The sequence below is a fragment of the Phyllopteryx taeniolatus genome, chromosome 13 (assembly GCF_024500385.1).
Source record: "Phyllopteryx taeniolatus isolate TA_2022b chromosome 13, UOR_Ptae_1.2, whole genome shotgun sequence".
Taxonomy (NCBI): Eukaryota; Metazoa; Chordata; class Actinopteri; order Syngnathiformes; family Syngnathidae; genus Phyllopteryx; species Phyllopteryx taeniolatus.
Genome location: NC_084514.1, coordinates 16,045,097 through 16,063,900, shown reverse-complemented (window position 1 = coordinate 16,063,900; position 18,804 = coordinate 16,045,097). Strand labels below are relative to the sequence as shown.

The 18,804-nt window shown below is 41.7% G+C and overlaps 2 protein-coding genes across 2 annotated transcripts; both read left to right on the top strand.

Moving 5' to 3' along the window:
* On the top strand, positions 1-9,459 carry inf2 (inverted formin 2). The gene is made up of 5 exons (XM_061794854.1): positions 1-226; positions 7,094-7,504; positions 8,490-8,605; positions 8,725-8,884; positions 9,422-9,459. The coding sequence occupies exons 2-5, from the start codon at positions 7,105-7,107 to the stop codon at positions 9,457-9,459; spliced, it is 714 nt and encodes a 237-aa protein (XP_061650838.1). The 5' UTR covers positions 1-226; positions 7,094-7,104.
* LOC133487762 (inverted formin-2-like) lies at positions 9,281-18,768 on the top strand. Its single transcript, XM_061794851.1, has 18 exons — positions 9,281-9,455; positions 9,579-9,720; positions 9,822-9,954; positions 10,124-10,684; positions 11,825-11,970; positions 12,058-12,119; positions 12,540-12,642; positions 12,743-12,828; positions 13,010-13,110; positions 13,210-13,280; positions 13,368-13,475; positions 13,544-13,614; positions 13,697-13,817; positions 14,421-14,585; positions 14,707-14,809; positions 14,903-15,055; positions 16,753-17,538; positions 18,350-18,768. Exons 2-18 carry the CDS (start codon positions 9,631-9,633, stop codon positions 18,409-18,411), a joined length of 2,922 nt encoding a protein of 973 aa, XP_061650835.1. The 5' UTR covers positions 9,281-9,455; positions 9,579-9,630; the 3' UTR covers positions 18,412-18,768.
* The last annotated feature ends 36 nt before the right edge of the window (positions 18,769-18,804 follow it).

Genomic DNA, 18,804 nt, shown 5'->3' with positions numbered 1-18,804 from the left:
AGTGAGTGAGAGAGAGCGCAGGGCGGTGACGATTAAAAGCCACACAGACACACACGGACACACACCCACTCGGGTCGACCTGCCTCTGCCTTAATGCGTTCATTTGAGGAGATCAATCCTTCATCTTTGGCGATGTAAACGGCAGCGTGGGTGTCATCTGGTGCCGCTCCCTTCGGAAACACACAAGGAAGCGATTCATCCAAGTGTATTTATAGAACCAAACCAGGTAAGACATCATCCGCATCCCCAGTCTCTTTTGGGGGATTTTCAGTCATGCAACAGTGCATGAAGATGTGAGCGCATTTTTAACATTTAGTCCTTGCACCGTCTCTTCAAGCGACGGCACACTTTGTGGTTGAAGTCCTCCTCAAAGGCGCACCCAAAGTGAGGATTTTGATCGATCTGTGTTGCCTTATTTTAATCCATCCTATTGCAGTTCCTAATGCAGGCAAAGTGGCTGTTTTGGTATGAATAGTCTCGTCGATGCTCATACTGGATGAGACTGTTAAACTGTCCCTCCTTGGGGAGGGAGAAGGCTGCAAAGACAGAGGGGAAAATGTGCCCAGTTGCCAAAATACACTTGAGGGGTTTATTTGGGTTTGTATTTCTTGTGTGTGCAAAGGTTCATTCGGTTTTAGCAATCGTCTTGACGGTTTTAATAAAGTGAACAACTGTAAATCATCACTACAGTACATACAAGTAGTCTTGTATGCATGGTGCTCTCAAAAATAGTCAGGATTGGAGTAGTAGGGGCTAGGTATTTTAATAGGGTCCAGATGTTCTAAAGACTGCTGCTGCAAAAAAAAAAATACTGTGTAGGCTTTTAAGGCTTGCATGAAACTTGAATATTTATCTTAAAGTACTCCATTCTCCTTAGTCTGATGTGCAACCTTCGAAGTTGAACACAATTCTGCATCTGGTTTCCAAGTTGTTCAAATTTTAAAAACAATTTCAAAGTGACTTAATTCATTCCGGGCACAAAAGTGATGCCGTCAGAAAACTTTGAAGGATAACTGGCGATTTAACATTCCAAACTGTCATAATAGAACAGAAGTTAACCACTGTATAATAAAACAAAAGTAAAATCGAACACCTCGACTACCCCTTTTGAAGACACCTAACAGGTGTCATACTGTCACCAAGTGGTGTTTTACAGGCATGTATAGGCATTCTTGGCTCCCTTGAAAGGCGTTATTTTAGTCTAAATTATTATTGCTAATAAGTCTGTAGTGTATAATAACTAGGGATGGGTGCTGATATCGGGCCGATACTGGCCTTATTTCAAGGTATCGGGTACTCATGAAAGGCTGTCGATGCCAGCCACTGATACTTAAGCCCCCCCCAAAAAAAATCTGACATTGTGTAAGTCCTCCTCGCCAGTAGCTGGTGCTACATTGCAGCAGTTTGACCCATCAGCCGATCGTGTGCGTCAGAAAGAAATAGATTTCTTCACGATTATCTGTCATTGTGTTGATTAAAATTTTATGAATCAAAAGTACTAGTGGTATTGCTACTCGGTATTGGTGATTACTCAAGAGTGAATACTCGTACTGATATCAGTCTGAAAAAGAGAAGTATCGAATATCAAACTGTATTTATGTTAGCATCTGCTGGGTGTAATATATATATATATATATATTTTGCATGTAATATGTTGGGCAGCACGGTCACCGAGTGGTTAGCACGTCTGCCTCACAGTTGTGAGGTTCACGATTAAAATCTCGACTCTGTCTCCTTTGCTTCCCAGGGGTCTCTCCAATAACTCCTCAGTAGTCACTGAAAACTCTCCCTTCCTCGCATGTTCCAAAAACATACTTCATGGGTTAATTGAAGAGTCTAAAATTTAGAGTCAAACTTGTCCATAGTTGTGAATGTCAATGTGAATGGTTGTTTATCTGCGCCCTGCAATTGACTGCCAACCAATCCAGGGTATACCCAAAGTAAGCTGGGATAGCTGTCTCACCCGTTAAACCCGAGACCTGAATGAAAATAAGGGCAAGCAGTATAGAAAATGGCTGAATATTTCTCATGTTGTATTAAGCAGATGCTCTCCTAGGTCAAAGTAAGTTTCCCATTCTGTGGCTATCGTCACACTTTTCCTCTTTGCCATCACTGGTCCCTTTCTATGGTAGCATCACAAGAAAGACAAGGAAAAGGCAAGACATAGTCAGTGGGCCTAAATTGAACTCCAATTTCTTGTTCAGGGCGTTTGGCTTTGGAGGTTCCACTGTACTTACATAATAATATCAATCACATTCATCGCTGAGATACATAGCATAGAACATTATTTTCATTCTTAGGGTTTGCATGTTTTTCAGATAAAAGGAAGCAGTGGGTGTGCATGCTTACGTGTTAATGTAGTTTACAGTGGAGTTGGACTGTTGTGTAGGAGGCTCAAGCAGAGGACACATGAGTGGGTTTGTCCTGTAGGCTGTGAATCAGCTGCTACTAGAGCTGCTGGTGGGAGCTTTTGGAAGCAGACATGAAAATGTCTTTCAATGTGTAACTTAATAGAAAGCTATTTTTTCATTCATTCAACATACAATGCTTATACATGTATTGTTTTTGTTGTAGATTAAATCCTCAGTGAAAAGAGGAACATGTGCTGCCACACCAGCATGTTTATCGGGTTTCCTGTCCCAGGATAGTCCTTTTCCTTCCTTTTGAAAAATTCCCTGGCAGCCCAGCACACATGACGCACAGATACACCCTCGGCCTAGTGTACAAAATAAAAAGCATAGATGACAAAAATGAGGGTTTGGATTACAAGGATTTACTTGCAACCTTCTTTCCCTCAACATTGGGTACACCTACATTACATCAAATGAAAACTAAGCATGTGTTTCCATGTTTTTTGACAGGCAGACAGACAGACAGTGGATAGAAAAAGCCTACAGACCCCTGCTCAAATGCCAGGTCTTTTGGAGCAGAAGCCTTAGTCAGGGTGGTGGGAATTATGAACAGTTCCAAATACTAGTCATCAGTGTTAGCACAAAACCTTCAGCCTTCTGCGATAAGGCAAAAAAACGTCAGGAAAAGTCTACTGGAACATTTATTTGGGGTTAATCTGAGCCACTTTCAATGGTGGCAGGTGTGTGCTGACAGCTGACTGCCATTTCAAGCTGTAACTTCGGCGGCACGGTGGGCGACCGGTTGGCACATCTGCCTCACAGTTCTGAGGACCGGGATTCAAATCCCGGCCCCGCCTGTGTGGAGTTTGCATGTTCTGCCCGTGCCTGCGTAGGTTTTCTCCGGGTACTCCAGTTTCCTCCCACATCCCAAAAACATGCGTGGCAGGTTGATTGAAGAATCTAAATTGCCTATAGGTGTGAATGTGAGTGCAAATGGTTGTTTGTTTATATGTGCCCTGCGATTGGCTGGCGACATTGTTTGGATTATGTTAAATTAGTTTTTTTTAATGTTAGGCACCTTGATGAGCAGCTAACGCATCCTCGGGAAGGTGTGTGTATTTTGTTCACGGCAGATGGCAGTTATTGTTTTCGTTTCTCATTGAATGGGAAACAACGGGCCGCACTCCACCAACGGCTCAGTAAAAAAACTAAACGTTCACAAACCGAAGTAATGTTTATGTTCACTCTGGTTACTGCTAGCCCTAAATGGCCATCACCTCCCACAATACAGCTTTTGTGGTGGATTTTGGGAGTGGGCAAAAAAAACCAAAAATAAATATACCTGAAGCACGAAGCCAATAATGTTCATGCGGCGTGAGAAAAAGCAGTACGTTTTGAGCCTTTCGTGACCATGCCAAAGCTGTTTGTAAACTGAAAATAGTGTGTGACCTGAGTTCATTTTCTTTCAAAAAATTTGTTCATATACCAAATCCTTCGTAAACCGGGTCGTTTGTATACTGAGGTTCCACTGTACTGAAAGATGTTCGAGGAGCTGACAGGCATTGTGTCATCTCCTCGAGTGGCTTGGTGAAACTGACTCTTTTTTTTTTTAAAACAAAAAGTTACATACTCTAGCTTTAAACTTGAGTTTAAATGTGATTGGTTAATTCTGAACAGACACATCCCCAGTTATAAGAGGGTGTGGACACTCCTGCAACCACATGATCTCAGTTGTTTGTTTTTACTTCCCATCTCCAAAAGATTGTTTTTATTGAACTGTACAGGTTATAGGTCACATCAATGGTGAAAAAGTTTAGAAATTATTTATCTTGATCACAAAAAAAAACTGCCATTTGAACAGGGGTGTGTAGACTTTTTATAGCCACTGTAATACATACATATATACATACATACGTGTACATTTTATCATTTGCAAACCACAATTGTTAAACATTGTTATAATTCAGGCAGTGTTGCAGTGGTTTGTCAGGCAGTTCTTGTTGTAAAGTGGGGAAAAGTGCGAGTTCAATGCCAGTTGAATAGAGTATTTATAAGGTCTGTTGTAAATCACCATTGTGTGGTTGCTGGCTACCACGGTAACGCAACAGGATTCTGCAGCCTTAGCTTACAAAATTCCTTTGCGAGCGAATATGACAAAAGCCAAGAGTCACTTTACCTTGTCTTGGTGGAATGAATGGAATTATTCTGCACCACATCTTATAAAAACAGAAGGCCAAGTGAATTTGCAAAACCCATCTAACAGTGTACAACTTGGATGTATGAGTGTCACGCAAAAAAAGCAGTGAAAAGCAAGTATAATGGGCCTATGGAAAAGCTAGCCTTCCTTCCAAGCAACCCAAAGTAGTGAACTGTGAAACATTCAAGTCGCTGTGTTTCTACATGCTCATCATTCCACTTTGCCAAGTCTGGAATCCACAATAGACAGAGACAGCGCGCATATCCATCCATCTTCTTTACCGCTTATCCTATATGCTAGAGCCTATCTCAGCTATCTTCGGGCGAGAGGCAGGGTACACCCTGAACCGGTCGCCAGCCAATCACAGGGCAACAGCGCATATATATATATATATATATGTGTGTGTTTGTGTGTGTGTGTGTGTGTGTGTGTACACAACCCCAATTCCAATGAAGTTGGGACGTTGATATTTAATGTTCAAAACTGATAAACTTTATTGTTTTTAGCAAATAATCATGAATTTAGAATTTTATGGCTGCAACACGTTCCAAAAAAGCTGGGACAGGTGGCAAAAAAGATTGAGAAAGTTGAGGAATGCTCATCAAACACCTGTTTGGAACATTCACAAGCATAGATGGGGCGAGGTTCATCTCTTTGTGAACAAGTGCGTGAGAAAATAGTCGGACAGTTTAAGGACAAATGTTTTTTTTTTTTTTTTTTTTTTTTACCAAATATCACAAGTATTTTTTTAGACTTTTTACAGAATACTTTTCCCTTTTTTGGACTTGTGTATCCTGCTCATACAGCAATATTTAAGAAGCTCTCCAGAGAGTCTGGTTGGTAAAAAGGGGGACTGTGCTGTCTCATTGCGCAACAAAAAGCAGCATGTGTGCATTCATAATATATGCTCGTTCTACATTGTGATGCTTGTGTAATCAGTTTTAATGTTTCTGATGAAACATCGTCTGTATTGTAAATGGTGATGTGTTCTTCACTGACTGTCCAGCATGCCCTTAAAAGGAGTTTTGATTGGCTGACAAATTTTTAGGCAAGATTAAGTTGGAATGTTTGGCATAGCTGCTGGTAATGACTGGACTGCTGACGACGTTGTTGACATGCCCACAGAGTGCAGCGCTGTCATTTCCTATTCTCTTTTCCTTTGTGATCAGGCCTGCCGTCTTTGTTCTGCTTAGCAATGGTGACATTGTGTGGACAAATTCATTGAATTACAAATAGGATTATACAGATAAGTTATTTTTAAGGAAGTTTCAGTATGTTTTCATTTTTTTGGGGTTTGTCAGTTGATTCACATTGCATAGTTTTAACTTTTTATTTATCGTTGTAATTTTTGATTTATGTTTATACTTCAAAGAATGTCCCCATTCCGTTTTGATGAGAAGCCACAAAATTATGAAAACTACTCAATATCTTAAGGGCTAGTGATTAGAATGGGCAAAGCTTTACCAATATAACATCTCAGTTTTGTCATGCCAAATTGCTTCTTGCTATACTCTGGGTAGAAACTCGCTACATTTACTCAAGTAGCATTTTGGATAAATTGTACTTTTACTCCGTTACAATGATCTACATGCCGCTTGCTACTTTTATTTATCAATTATTGCTTATTTATCCATTTTTATTCATGTGCGGTCTATCGGTTTAGACTATGATTTACGCATTGGGCGCTGTTCGCCCCAATCCAACGTAACCGCTTGTGACATTTGACTCTAGTTCACCAATCAAATGCAGTCACAGGACCGCATATAACGTCTTCTGTTGGGCTTTGCATGCATAAATATAAACACTAGACACGTCAGCCACGTTAATTGACATGCCTACATGGCAGCCATTTTGGGAAGGTCTTCTGGACTGGTTGCCAGTCATACAGAGGCAAACCTTATTCCATCCATCCATCCATTTTCTGAGCCGCTTATCCTCACAAGGGTCGCGGGCGCGCTGGAGCCCATCCCAGCTATCATCGGGCAGGAGGCGGGGTACACCCTGAACTGGTTGCCAGCCAATCGCAGGGCACATACAAACAAACAACCATTTGCACTGACGGTCACTTTAAAGTTGTCAATTAACCTATCATGCATGTTTTTGGGATGTGGGAGGAAATCGGAGTGCCCGGAGAAAAACCCGCGCAGGCACGGGGAGAACATGCAAACTCCACACAGGCGGGGCGGGATTGAACTAGAAAAGACTGACTAGAATAGCTTGAAAAAGGAAATTCTGGGCATTTCACAACCAAAATTATCCTGCAAACATGATAAAAGGAAATCAAATATTATGAAATAAAAAAAATAAATTTCAAAACATGTATGGGACTGTTAACATTTTACTTTCATGGTGAACGGATGTTAACATGTGCCAAAGATCTGTGTAAGTCTTGAGATGGCACTCTAGGATTATTCTTTACCTCAGTGAGAATTTTGCTCTATACTCTGCATATCTAACTTATCCCAGCTGACTTTTGGACCGGACAGCTGGACCGGTTTCCAGTCAATTGCAATATATGAATGCCTTTCACCCCTTTATTTCACAGGTGCTTTCAAAATGATGCCAGGGATTTCAGAGGTGAAGAAGAAGTGGGCAGCGGTTCGTGGTCGCCTGGGATCATCGCAGGACTCAGACACCCAACAGGAAGCCAACTTGGAGAATGCTGATCCGGAGCTCTGTATCAGACTGCTCCAGGTTCCCACTGTGGTTAACTATTCCGGCCTGAAGCGGCGCCTGGACGGAAGCGACCAGACATGGATGGTCCAGTTCCTGGAGCTGAGCGGGCTGGATCTCCTCTTGGAGGCCCTGGACCGCCTTTCGGGCCGAGGTTGCTCTCGCATCGCAGACGCCCTTCTGCAGCTCACCTGTGTCAACTGCGTCCGTGCTGTCATGAACTCTTCAGCGGGGATCCACTTCATCATTGAGAACGAGGGATACATCCGGAAGCTCTCCCAAGGTTCCCACTATCATTTCGCTATCATGTTGTTAAGCATTGTAACACTGTACACATATTTCATTAGGTAGTCTTTGTATACATACACGACTCACAAAAAGTATGAGATATTGGAATTCCGGGGGAAATTTCAGGATGAACCTAAAATGCACTGCTGAACTCTAAACTTGTGAATGTACATGTCCAACTGTTCAGTGTTTCAGTACTTTTTTTGCACAACTTCTTGTTCTCTAGCAAGAGGTCGAACAGTTAATTTCACAACAGGTTTTTGATCCATAAATGGTCTAATACATTTGTTGTTTCAGTTAGAATTGGTATTTAACCAATCATCTTCATCATGCTGTTGACTGTGACATGAGACCAAGACGACACCTAACAATTGATCAACGGTATCTCGCCATTGCAAGGCTTCAAACAGGATGTTCTCAAATACAAGTGGCTACTTAGCTGAGTGTCACAACGTGGCATAAGATGGTGGAAACTAGCTAGTGACACTGGAAGAGTCACAGAAAGGCATAAAAGTGGACATGGTTGGAAATTTGTAAAAATGTTGTGTATTTTGCTTTTCAGCCTGTTAAAAAACAGACAGTTGGACATGTTTATTCAAAGGTTTATAGAAGGTCAAATTAAGGTCACCTGCAAAGCTTATAGTGCATTTTAGTTTCATCCTGAAATGTCCCCCAAAACCCAAATATCCCCAACCTTTTGTGAGTAGTGTATTGTATGATTCCCTTTATCTCTACAGCTTTCCACACAGAAGTGAATTACGAAAGCCTAGTTGTAGTTCCCCCACGTGTATTGGAATTTTGGATTAGAAACACAAACATGTTTATCTGCTGCCACATCCTCAGAAGACAAAGTTCAGGGTGTGCTGCCTAAAAACATGTGAGGCATGTTGGGGGTCTTGACACAAAAAGGAAGCACTACAGAGATGCATGTTTGGTGTGTGTTCTATGGGTTTAATACATGTGCTCATGATGCTCCACAGCCTTGGACACCTCCAACACCATGGTGAAGAAGCAGGTGTTTGAGCTACTTGCAGCCCTCAGCATGTTCTCAACAGATGGTCATCGCCTTGCCCTGGATGCTCTGGACCACTACAAGGCAAGTAAATTGTACCCCCAAAAATAAAATAAAAACAACGCCCTCTAGTGGTGAGGTGCAATCACAAGCATTACAAGCAATGAATAGGATGACTAATTCCACTGTGATTTGTTCTTCAGGGTGTGAAGACGCATCACTATCGCTTCAGCGTGATCATGAACGAGTTGCAAGCCACAGACAACGTTCCTTACATGGTCACGCTCCTCAGTGTCATCAACGCCCTCATTTTCGGCTGCGATGACCTGAGGCAGAGAGATAAGATGAGGAAGGAGTTTATCGGTAGGTTCAGGCTGCCACTGAACGATTAATTAGCACACAATGAGTGAGGTCACTCTTCTGTGAGCTGTTGCAGCATTTATATTTTCTAAAAGTGAATACAAAGCATAAAACAACATAATTGGAGCTCTGTTGAAAATATGTCTAAGAATAGGTTAATTGGCCTCATTTTGTCTGAGAAAATGGATCAAACGTAAGGTATATGTTTGTGTTCTATATCACACACTGCTACTGTTTAAGTTAAAAACAGTATTCCTCATCCATACAGACCTAATTTAATTGGACAAAGTGAATGAAAGTTAGAATGATTGAAAGCTAATTCCATTACTCCCGCCCACCTCTGTGGACCAATCAACAATTTGATTGGCCACACCTCTTTTATAATTGCTCACCTGGAGCTTCCCGCTATACCTCCGAAACTACCATACCACTGTGTTTTACCTCTGCAGATGTACATGGTTTAAAAAAAATAAAAAATAAAAAAAAAATAAAAAAAAGAGAGGTGAGTGATGTGACATTCTATATTTTGTTGTTCTGCAGGGCTTCAAGTTCTTGACATTCTACCAAAATTAAGGTGAGCATGCAGCCCTTTGTACACCTCTGATTAGTCAGCCTCTTAATTCTGTGAGATAAAATGGCAGCTAAATGTGAAGTGAGGTGCACCTGTTACTGATCTGTATTTGTCTATGGCATGCAGAGAACAGGAGGATGAAGACTTGATTATTCAATGTGAAGCTTTTGAAGAGGCAATGGCTGAAGATGAGGAGGAGCTCTTGCGAGTGTATGGTGGGATCGACATGAGTAATCACCTGGAGGTCTTCACAACTCTCTTTAACAAGGTTAGAGTTGTGTGGAATAAAGACATAGTTCTATCTATTGTGTGATTTTTTTTAGTGGTACATATTAACATATACAAAATAAATATGATTATGTGTGCCAGCTGAGCAGCTCTCCAGCTTCTCTCCAGCTGCTGTCCATCCTGCAGACACTGCTCCTGCTGGGGCCAAGCCGCTCTGATATCTGGTTGGCTCTGGAGGCCATCACTAATAGAGCCATACTGTTGGCAGAGGACTGTGAGTCAGCACCATTGTGATTAATTTACTATTACTTCCTATGGTGTTAAATGTCTCACTAATGGCTGCCTCTTATTAATGTTTCATGAAGTTGGAAAATGGTGACAGGCTCTTGTGTACAAATTTTTTTATTTTATTTATTTTTATTTTTTTTCTGTTTGGACTCCAGCTCAGATAGGGTCATTTGAGAAGATCATGGAGCGTCTGATGTTCTCCAAGGGCAAGTACTCTGAGGGTGATCAAGAAGTGGATGGCCAGCCTGTCAGAGTGGACAAGGCTTCACAGACTGGTCAGCAAGACCAAAACCAGCTGGACAAATGCTCAGCATCATCTCAGGAGCCACTCTTTGCTTCGCCGCCGCCGCCGCCACCACCGCCACCGCCGCCACCGCCACTTCCTCCAAATATGACAGGAGGTTCTCTTCAGTGCCCACCTCCACCTCCTCCACTCCCTGGTGGATTTGCTGGACCTCCACCACCCCCTCCTTTACCTGGAATGATGCTACCACCACTACCTTGCGGTCCTGGTATGGCTCCCCCACCGCCTCCCCCTCTCCCAGGTATGAGCAACGGACCACCGCCACCACCTGCCTTACCTGGCATGCCACCACCTCCCCCTTCAGACATTATAGTGGCTCAGAGCAGCTATGTTCTCGGATGCAGCATACCTGCAAGATGTCCCACTCTGAGGATGAAGAAGCTCAACTGGCAGAAACTCAGATCTGTTACAGGTAAGGTAAATGGGCCTCATCCACTAACAGTGCATATCCACAAATTTGCCCTTAAATCGTGTGTACGCACGTTTGACACATCTGTGATTCATCAATATGTTCGTACTTCAATCCGTGTGCTCTGAGAAGAAATTTAGAACCTCCTCAGACCATTTGTATGCACAAATAATGATCAGCTTTTGAAAAAAATGTTAGATGCGCAACATATTGAAACTGCAGTCATTATAAAAACTGAATACTTTGCTAATGAGTTGACTCGTTGTCCTAAAATCTAAATAACTGTCAAATGGACACTTCTCATCACTTTAGCCCTCGAACCACTCAAGCGCATGTGCATGAGCCGTTGGCAGTGGTCACTCAAGCAGGTTGCGCGAGTACATTATTCATCGCGCGACCTAAGCAGTGATCGTATTGCTCTCATTTCCTAGTTTATCCAAGGCTTCAAATGTTTCGTATCAACCAAGAAAAAGCGCTACAATCGTGAACATTTCCTGAAATATACAGTACTTGTGTGCAGAGTGGAACATTTATAGGCATTTATCAGTGGATGAGGCCCTTTGGGAGTGGGCTTTCAAGTTTCGATCGCCTTGTTTTTTGATTTAATTGGAAAATACACAGTCAATGCTGATTGATGCTGTTTTGTTTTAAACTTGTTAGAATAATATTGGAGCCTTAAAAGGATTTGGTAAAATTTATATTGCACTTGGTAGTGGGACAAAACCAACATTTTCCACTACCCAATAAAGCTATTATGGTACAGTATGGATCCTGAACTGCCATAATGATGCATGTTTTGGTATCATTTGTATGATTTCTGTACTAAGTTAACACGTCAGGAGGCACTGATGGTATAATCGTTGACTTGCCTGTGATTCTGTACGGTCAGCGTGGGTTCTGACTCGGTGACGCTGTGAGTGGCTGTCTCTTTGTCAGTCAGCTGGGATAGGCTGCTAGGCTGCAGCTCCCCGTAGTCAGAGACAGGATAAGTGGTATAGGAAATGGATAGTGTCAAACACATCAATTGTGAAAATGTTTTGTTTTGATTCATTCAGGTTCAAAGAGGAGAGAACAGGTAATATTGAGTTCAGGTGCAAAATGGCGCAGCTCGTGATTGGTTCCTCTCTCCTCTTGCCCACACAGATGGTCACTCCATGTGGGCTTCGGTTCAGAAAGAGCCTTCCCCTCACAAGCCGGACTATAGCAGTATCGAGCAGCTGTTCAGTCTCCCGGTGACTGAGCGCAAAGACAAGGGGGCAGCTGCTCCTGTCAAGAAGGAGCCTAAAGAGGTGTGCATGGTCAACCCTAGACAATGAAAAAGTAAAAACAAACACCTGATTTTCTAAGCCAAATTACCTGTCTCTATTTGCTTCTAGATTTCTTTCATTGATCCAAAGAAAAACCTGAATCTAAACATATTCCTGAAGCAGTTCAAATGGTGAGATGTTAAACATTGTGGTGATGGATTTTATCTCAGTAAACAGTACACTCACTGGACACTTTTCTAGGTACACCTAAACAATTAAGCAAGATCCAGTAAGCTGTATCAAAAATTCAGTCTTTTAAAGAAAAAAATGGATCCAAGTAATATTTACTGTATTTGTTGTGGTTGTAGTATGCAAGTGTGGAACTACATTGCATCATACTGTGAGGTATTTCTAACAATTTACCCCTCTTATTTACTGTTAATGCATGCACTGTGTGTATGTTCTTTATGCACTAGCGGGTAGAAAGCCAAGTTTGGAAGAACATTTAATTTTATACAGTTCTTCTAATGGATCTCAGTGGATTGTTCACGTGTGCCTAATGTTGTGGCCAGAGAGTGTCCATCTTAATATTCCAAATGTTCTATGCCCAGCTCAAATGAGGACTTTGTGGTGATGATTCAGAAAGGTGACAGAACCAGGTTTGATGTGGAGGTGCTAAAACAGCTCCTGAAGCTCCTGCCAGAGAAGCATGAGGTTTGTTAATACCTACGCAGTGTTTTAAAGCTGTCATTCAAGGGCCCACTCAGAAGATGCAATGCAATGCCTGAGTCGTGATGGTGGCTTTGTCTTCTAGATTGAAAACTTGAAGTCTTTCCAAGGGGAAAAGGAAAAATTGGCAAATGTTGATCGTTTCTTCACATCGCTCCTCACTGTCCAATGGTAACTTCCTCCCCAACTGTTCCAACATGAGAGCTGCCTGCTTAGTTATGGAGTGAAACGAGCCAAAGAACCCATTAAATTTTATGATTGCATTTTAGATTTCTAATTTGGCTGCATTCAAATGAGGCCTTAAACTCTTCAATTTGTCCACCCTCACTCTTAAATTTCTCGCTGTTTCCAGTTATCAGCTGAGGATTGAGTGCATGTTGTTGTGTGAGGAGACTGCATCAGTGTTGGACATGCTCCAACCTAAAGTCAAGCTGCTTGATGAGGCCTGTCATGGTAAGTAAACCTTCTTTCTACTGTGTGTTGTGCAGAAATAACCTTATTTGCCATCCTCATCCAGTTTATGCAAAACTAATTCACAACTCGTGTTCTCAGCTCTCAGGACAAGCACGCTTATTCCCTCTTTCTGTAGGCTCATCCTCGACGTGGGCAATTTTCTCAACTACGTAAGAGCCCCAAATATCGGTTTTGTCCCAGCTGATGATGAGACAAAGCCTCCTTTTTTAATGACTTAAATCTCTTTCCTTCGATAGGGAAGCCACACAGGAAATGCCGAGGGATTCAAGATCAGCTCGCTTCTCAAGCTTACAGAAACTAAAGCCAACAAGAGCCGCATTACGCTGCTTCATCACATCTTAGAGGTACACAAAGAAAAACCTTTTGCCTTAAAACACAAACTTGTTAAGAACACAACATACTTGTCTAAAAGGAAGCAGAAGAAAACCATCCAGAGCTATTGGCATTGCCAGAGGACATTGAAACCTGCCAAAAGGCTGCAGGGTACAGCATCTCTTCCACATTCTTGCATTTTACCCCACAAATTTGCAAAATATTTTCATGCAAAATATTCTTCATACCACAGAGTGAATCTGGATTCTGTCCAGTCCGAAGCCAACACCTTACTTAAACGACTGAATGAAGCGACCAAGAAAGTCTCCAACTCTGTGGAAGATGTGAAGGAGCAATATGCAAAAGTTCTTGAGGTAAGATTCTGTTTTCACTCCATTTTAAAAGCAGTATCCATCATGGAATTACAGTTTACGAGCATACTTAAGTGCAAGCGCACCAACCTCTATATAAAGCAGCAAAAATGGCTATAGGCAACAGTCAAATGGAAAACCTATTACCAATAAGGTAAATGGAGACAGTGTTAATGGCAGGCACAAGCTAGGAGCATATAATATTGCATTCGTAGTGTATGTATGTAGTACTGAGCCAAAAGAAAGCAATTGGCCTAATGTGCAAATCATAGCAATCTCCCAGTACCATGAAAATATGCCCACTGGGGGCTGTGTGCAGTATAGGGAAGAGAGCAGAGCGATCGGATTGCATGCAATAAGTGCTTGGAGGCGATATCGTGACATTGATCTTTGTTTGCGCTATTTTTGCAGAGAAACAACAGTTTCACTTCCTAGAAGTGTTTGGGCTCAGAAAAAAATGAGATGCACATTTTTGTTTTTAATCCACTGAGCGATTGAGCAGCTAAAAATTACAAAAAGAATATTCAACTACTTATTACTTTTGATGCTGCTTTTTGTTAAAGCTTGTCTCTGTATTCTTACAAAGGCCTTATTTCTCTGCTGCAGGAAAATCTGGAGGCGTGTCGTACTTTGAGTGAAAGATTTGTGGATATTGACAAGAAAAGGAGTGAACTAGCTGTCTACTTGTGTGAAGATGCCAGTAAGCTGTCGCTCGAAGAGCTTTTTGGAACAATCAAGACTTTCCGGGAACTTTTCATCAAGGCACTGAAGGTCTGGATGATACTGGTGTTGTTTTATTGTGACATAAGTAAATGTTTTGTGTTGCTACCCAAGTCGAAATTGCTAGTGTGTACAATTTGTACTTGGGTGACACCTCTTCTTTCACATGCAGGACAATAAGACCAGGAAAGAGCAGGCAGCCAAAGCTGAGAAGAGAAAGAAGCAGCTGGCAGAGGAAGAGTCCAAGAGACAGAAGGGAGAGAATGGAAAAATAAGTGAGTTGTCTGCACAACCCAGAAATCCCTTTTATGTTTTGAGCTAACTTTTATTTATTTTTATTTTTTTTTTTAAATCTTGTCGCTCAATAGTCAAGAAAGGCTTTGTGCCACAGGACGACGGCTGCATAATTGACCACCTGCTTGCGGACATCAGGAAGGGTTTCACCCTAAGAAAGACCAGGCCAAGGTGCGATTCGGAAAGCCTCCCTCATAGTGAAATGAGTAGGGATACCTGCCCACCTGGTAAGGACAAGAAACTGGCCCCTATCTGCAGTCCTGAGTCACTTAACTGCGCGCCACAGCCTTGTTGCTTTCATGTGCCCTTATGTCCTTCAGCCTGCATTAGCCTTTATATGTACGAACTTGGAAAATGTATTGCCATCCATCCTCACTCTTTACCTCGGCCAAGTGCAAAAGGAAAATGTTGTTTTGGTGTCGGTTCTTTAGTCAAGTAGGATTACGCAAAAATGTCAACCATTTCCATAAAATCTTACAACTAAATGCAAAATTTCACTTCCCCCCCCCCCCCCCCCCCCCTACTTGTTTAATCAGGGTTTCCCAAAGGGTTTTTGCAACTTGACATTTTTTGATAAATTTTGTTCCATCTCAAGGATCCAAACCTAATAAAATACGTTGTGGCAAAACGGTAATGATAGATTAACTTCAACAGACGTGGATCAAAAAGGTGTGCCTGCTTGACCAATAAAGTACACTTTATTGCCAAAAATATTCGCTCACTTGCCTTGACCCAGATATGAATTTAAACGACATCCCATTCTTAATCCATAGGGTATATGACATTGGTTCCCCCTCTGCCATATAACGGTTTAAACTGTTCTGGAAAGGTTAAGGGGTGTGTTTATGGGAATTTATGACCATTTTTTTCCAGAAGTACATTTGTGAGGTTACACTGATGTTGGACTAGAAGGCCTGGCTCTCAGTCACCTCTCTAATTCATTCAAAAGTGTTCTATGGGGTTGAGGTCAGGATTGTGCAGTCAAGTTCCATCCACATCAAACGCTCTAATCTTTGTCTTTATGAACTGTGATTTGTGGACTGATGCACAGTAATGTTGGAACAGGAAGGGCCCATCTCAAAATTGTTCCCACAAAGTTGGAAATGTCCTAAATATTAGCCCATGAGCTCCACTGGAAAGAACGCTGAATGCTGCAGCATACCAAGAGATTTTGGACAGTCAGTTTGGGGATTACCCCTTCCTGTTCCAACATGTCTGTGCACCATTGCACAAAGCAAGGTCCTTAAAGACATGGTTGAGAGAATTTGGTATGGATGAACTTGACTGGCCTGCACAGTCCTGCCCTCAACCCGATAGAACACCTTTGGGTTGATTTGGAGTGGACAGTGAGCCAGGCTTTCTTGTCCAGCATCAGTGTGTGACCTCACAAACATGCTTGTGGAAGAATGGGTAAAAATTCCCATAAACTCACTCCTAAACCTTGTTCAAAGCCTTCCCACAAGAGTTGAAGCTGTTATAGCTGCAAACGGTAAAGCACTATATTAAACCAAATGGATATAGAATGGAATATCACTTAAAATCATGTGACTCAAGGCAGGGGAGCGAATACTTTTGGCAATCTCGTGTATCTTGCATTTTATGCTGACAGTGAGCCAAATTGACTTTTTTTTCTTTGGTGCCCAGGTTTAGGAAACCTTGTTTTCTTTTTTTTTTTTCAGTTTTAGTTTCACTGTATGTTTGAACTGCTCTCCCACAGAATATTGCAAATGATGGTAGTCGCATCCTGTAGACCAGGAGGCCTGCTAATATATGGACAGACTATGACAGTTTTTTTTTCTCTTCACTTTTGTTATCAGTTCAATCTTGGTGTAGGTCTACACTCTGACTCCCATTCTCATATTGTGATGTCTCTCTGTAATTTAGAAAATGTTTGAATAATGCTGTTTGACATCTCCCCATTCAGGGTCAACTGTGAAGCCTGCAGGCGAAAACGTCGCAGAAGTAGCGTGCACCGTTTCTACTCCTATTACACTTCCAACAGAGGCTCACCAAGTTGGCACAGGCGAGGTCAACGGCTTCATCAGCTCACCAAACGAGGCTCCTTCGACGCATCAGGCTGTGATGCAAGTGGCTACCTCACCCCAACCAACTCCAGGGGAAGCCGCCTCGATTGCACCGGTACCCCCGGAAAGGCCGACATTGCTACAGGAGGAGCAGAGCTCAGCCATGGCTACAGTTCCCCAAACTAACCTTCAGGTGGAACCCAAGCCATGTCTCCTCACAGATGGTTTCTCTGTAGATTCAACCGAAACCAGTGTACTCAGCCCATGCTCCCTGTCAGACACCGACCTGATCGACGCTGTGTTAGAGGAAACTTCCAGCTTGGTACCTGAGAAGTTAACACCTGAGGAGCCAGCAGACATTAGTGTGAATGTTGAACTCGCAGGAAACACTGCTGCTAGAGAAAGGAATCCAAAGATGGATGAGGACAGTCAAACTAGTAATAAGAGTTGTTTAAAAGAGGCTGAAGGACAAGAGGAAGGTCTAGATTTGCACGCTGCTAAACCACCTGGGCAGAACGTGGTCGTGAGCTGTGTGCATGCAGACCCCAAAAGCAACAAGACCCATACTGAGAGCATCTTGGGGTGTGATGTCCAAGATGGAGTTGAATTTGAAGATACTTCATCACTAAACCCCGAACCAAAGAAACAGCCAAGCTTCTTTAAACGCAACAAAAAGAAGAATCCAGGTAAACTATCTATTAACTTAAATAAAAACTGTTGGAATACTAGTCTTGTGAAATGTCTTGAACATTTGTGTTGTTGTTTTTTTATTGCACTCTGCATTATATATTATGTATGGGCTATTTTAGGAAATGATCAGAATTTTGATTTTTAGTATATATTGCTTGTTTGCCAATGGACTGTTTGTTTGAATGCTCTGTTTTCCATTCTGACTCTCTAAAACACAAGGTAACAGTGGGAAAGGACACATTAAACCTAAAAAGGGCTGTGTGTTGCAATGAGGTAGGTCAATCAGTGTGATGGCAAACAGTTGGCAGGAACCTCATCCTAATAAACTCAGTCACTGTCCAAACTTTGTGGCAAATAACACATTTGTTGGTCTAACGGGGATCTGGATTTCATTTGTCTGTGTTGTCCAGCTTCTAACATCTCTTTCACTGTTGCAGTTATAGAAAGTCTAAAAAGCATTTAACAAAGCAAACTATCTTGGGGTTTTATAAAACTTGATGGGGAACAAAATGGAAAAAAAAAATTCTCATTTCAGTCGGTCTTGAAAGTACAATCATTGTGAATGGAGTTCTCATGATAGCCTTCACTCTTGTCTCCCATATTTTCTCGTTCATACCCTAATTCTACTCTTGGGACTGTTTTTAATTCTACTAACGGCAGTCTCATGTGCTTCCTGTAAATTACTCTTTGTATTAACCAAATGAAACCAAATTCATGTTCATTAAAGCTCAAACAAGCATGCAAAATTGCTTTTAAATACAAAGTATTGTACTTATTCACTGTTGGTTGTCGTCCCCCCCTTTTTAGGCGATTCCAAAAAAAGGAGATCAAGAGGAAAAAGGAAAAAGTTGACGTCACAGCAGCTGTAAACTGGCAGGACTCCAGTGTACAATATATTTTAGGAGATTGCAGAAGATTGTTTTCTAGACCAAGAAGCGTTTATAATCTCGATCATCCGAGGCTGGGACTATGACAACATTTTGAGTGTAAACATGTCACCATGTAAATGAATTGTTTTTGATTGTAACAGAAAAGAGTTGGAAAATGTGCTTTATATGTTTTGTATCGTAAAAGTGGTATGTGTTTGCTTTCACCAATTTAAGACGCTAATATAAAAAGATGGGAGAAATATTTAAACATTTTCTGATGTATAATAACCACTATCTTAATGACGGCATATAATGTAACTTAATGATTAATCTTTTAATAAAAGTAAATTGACAATTGTTGTTTGTATTACGTGAACGCAAAACGAGTGCAAA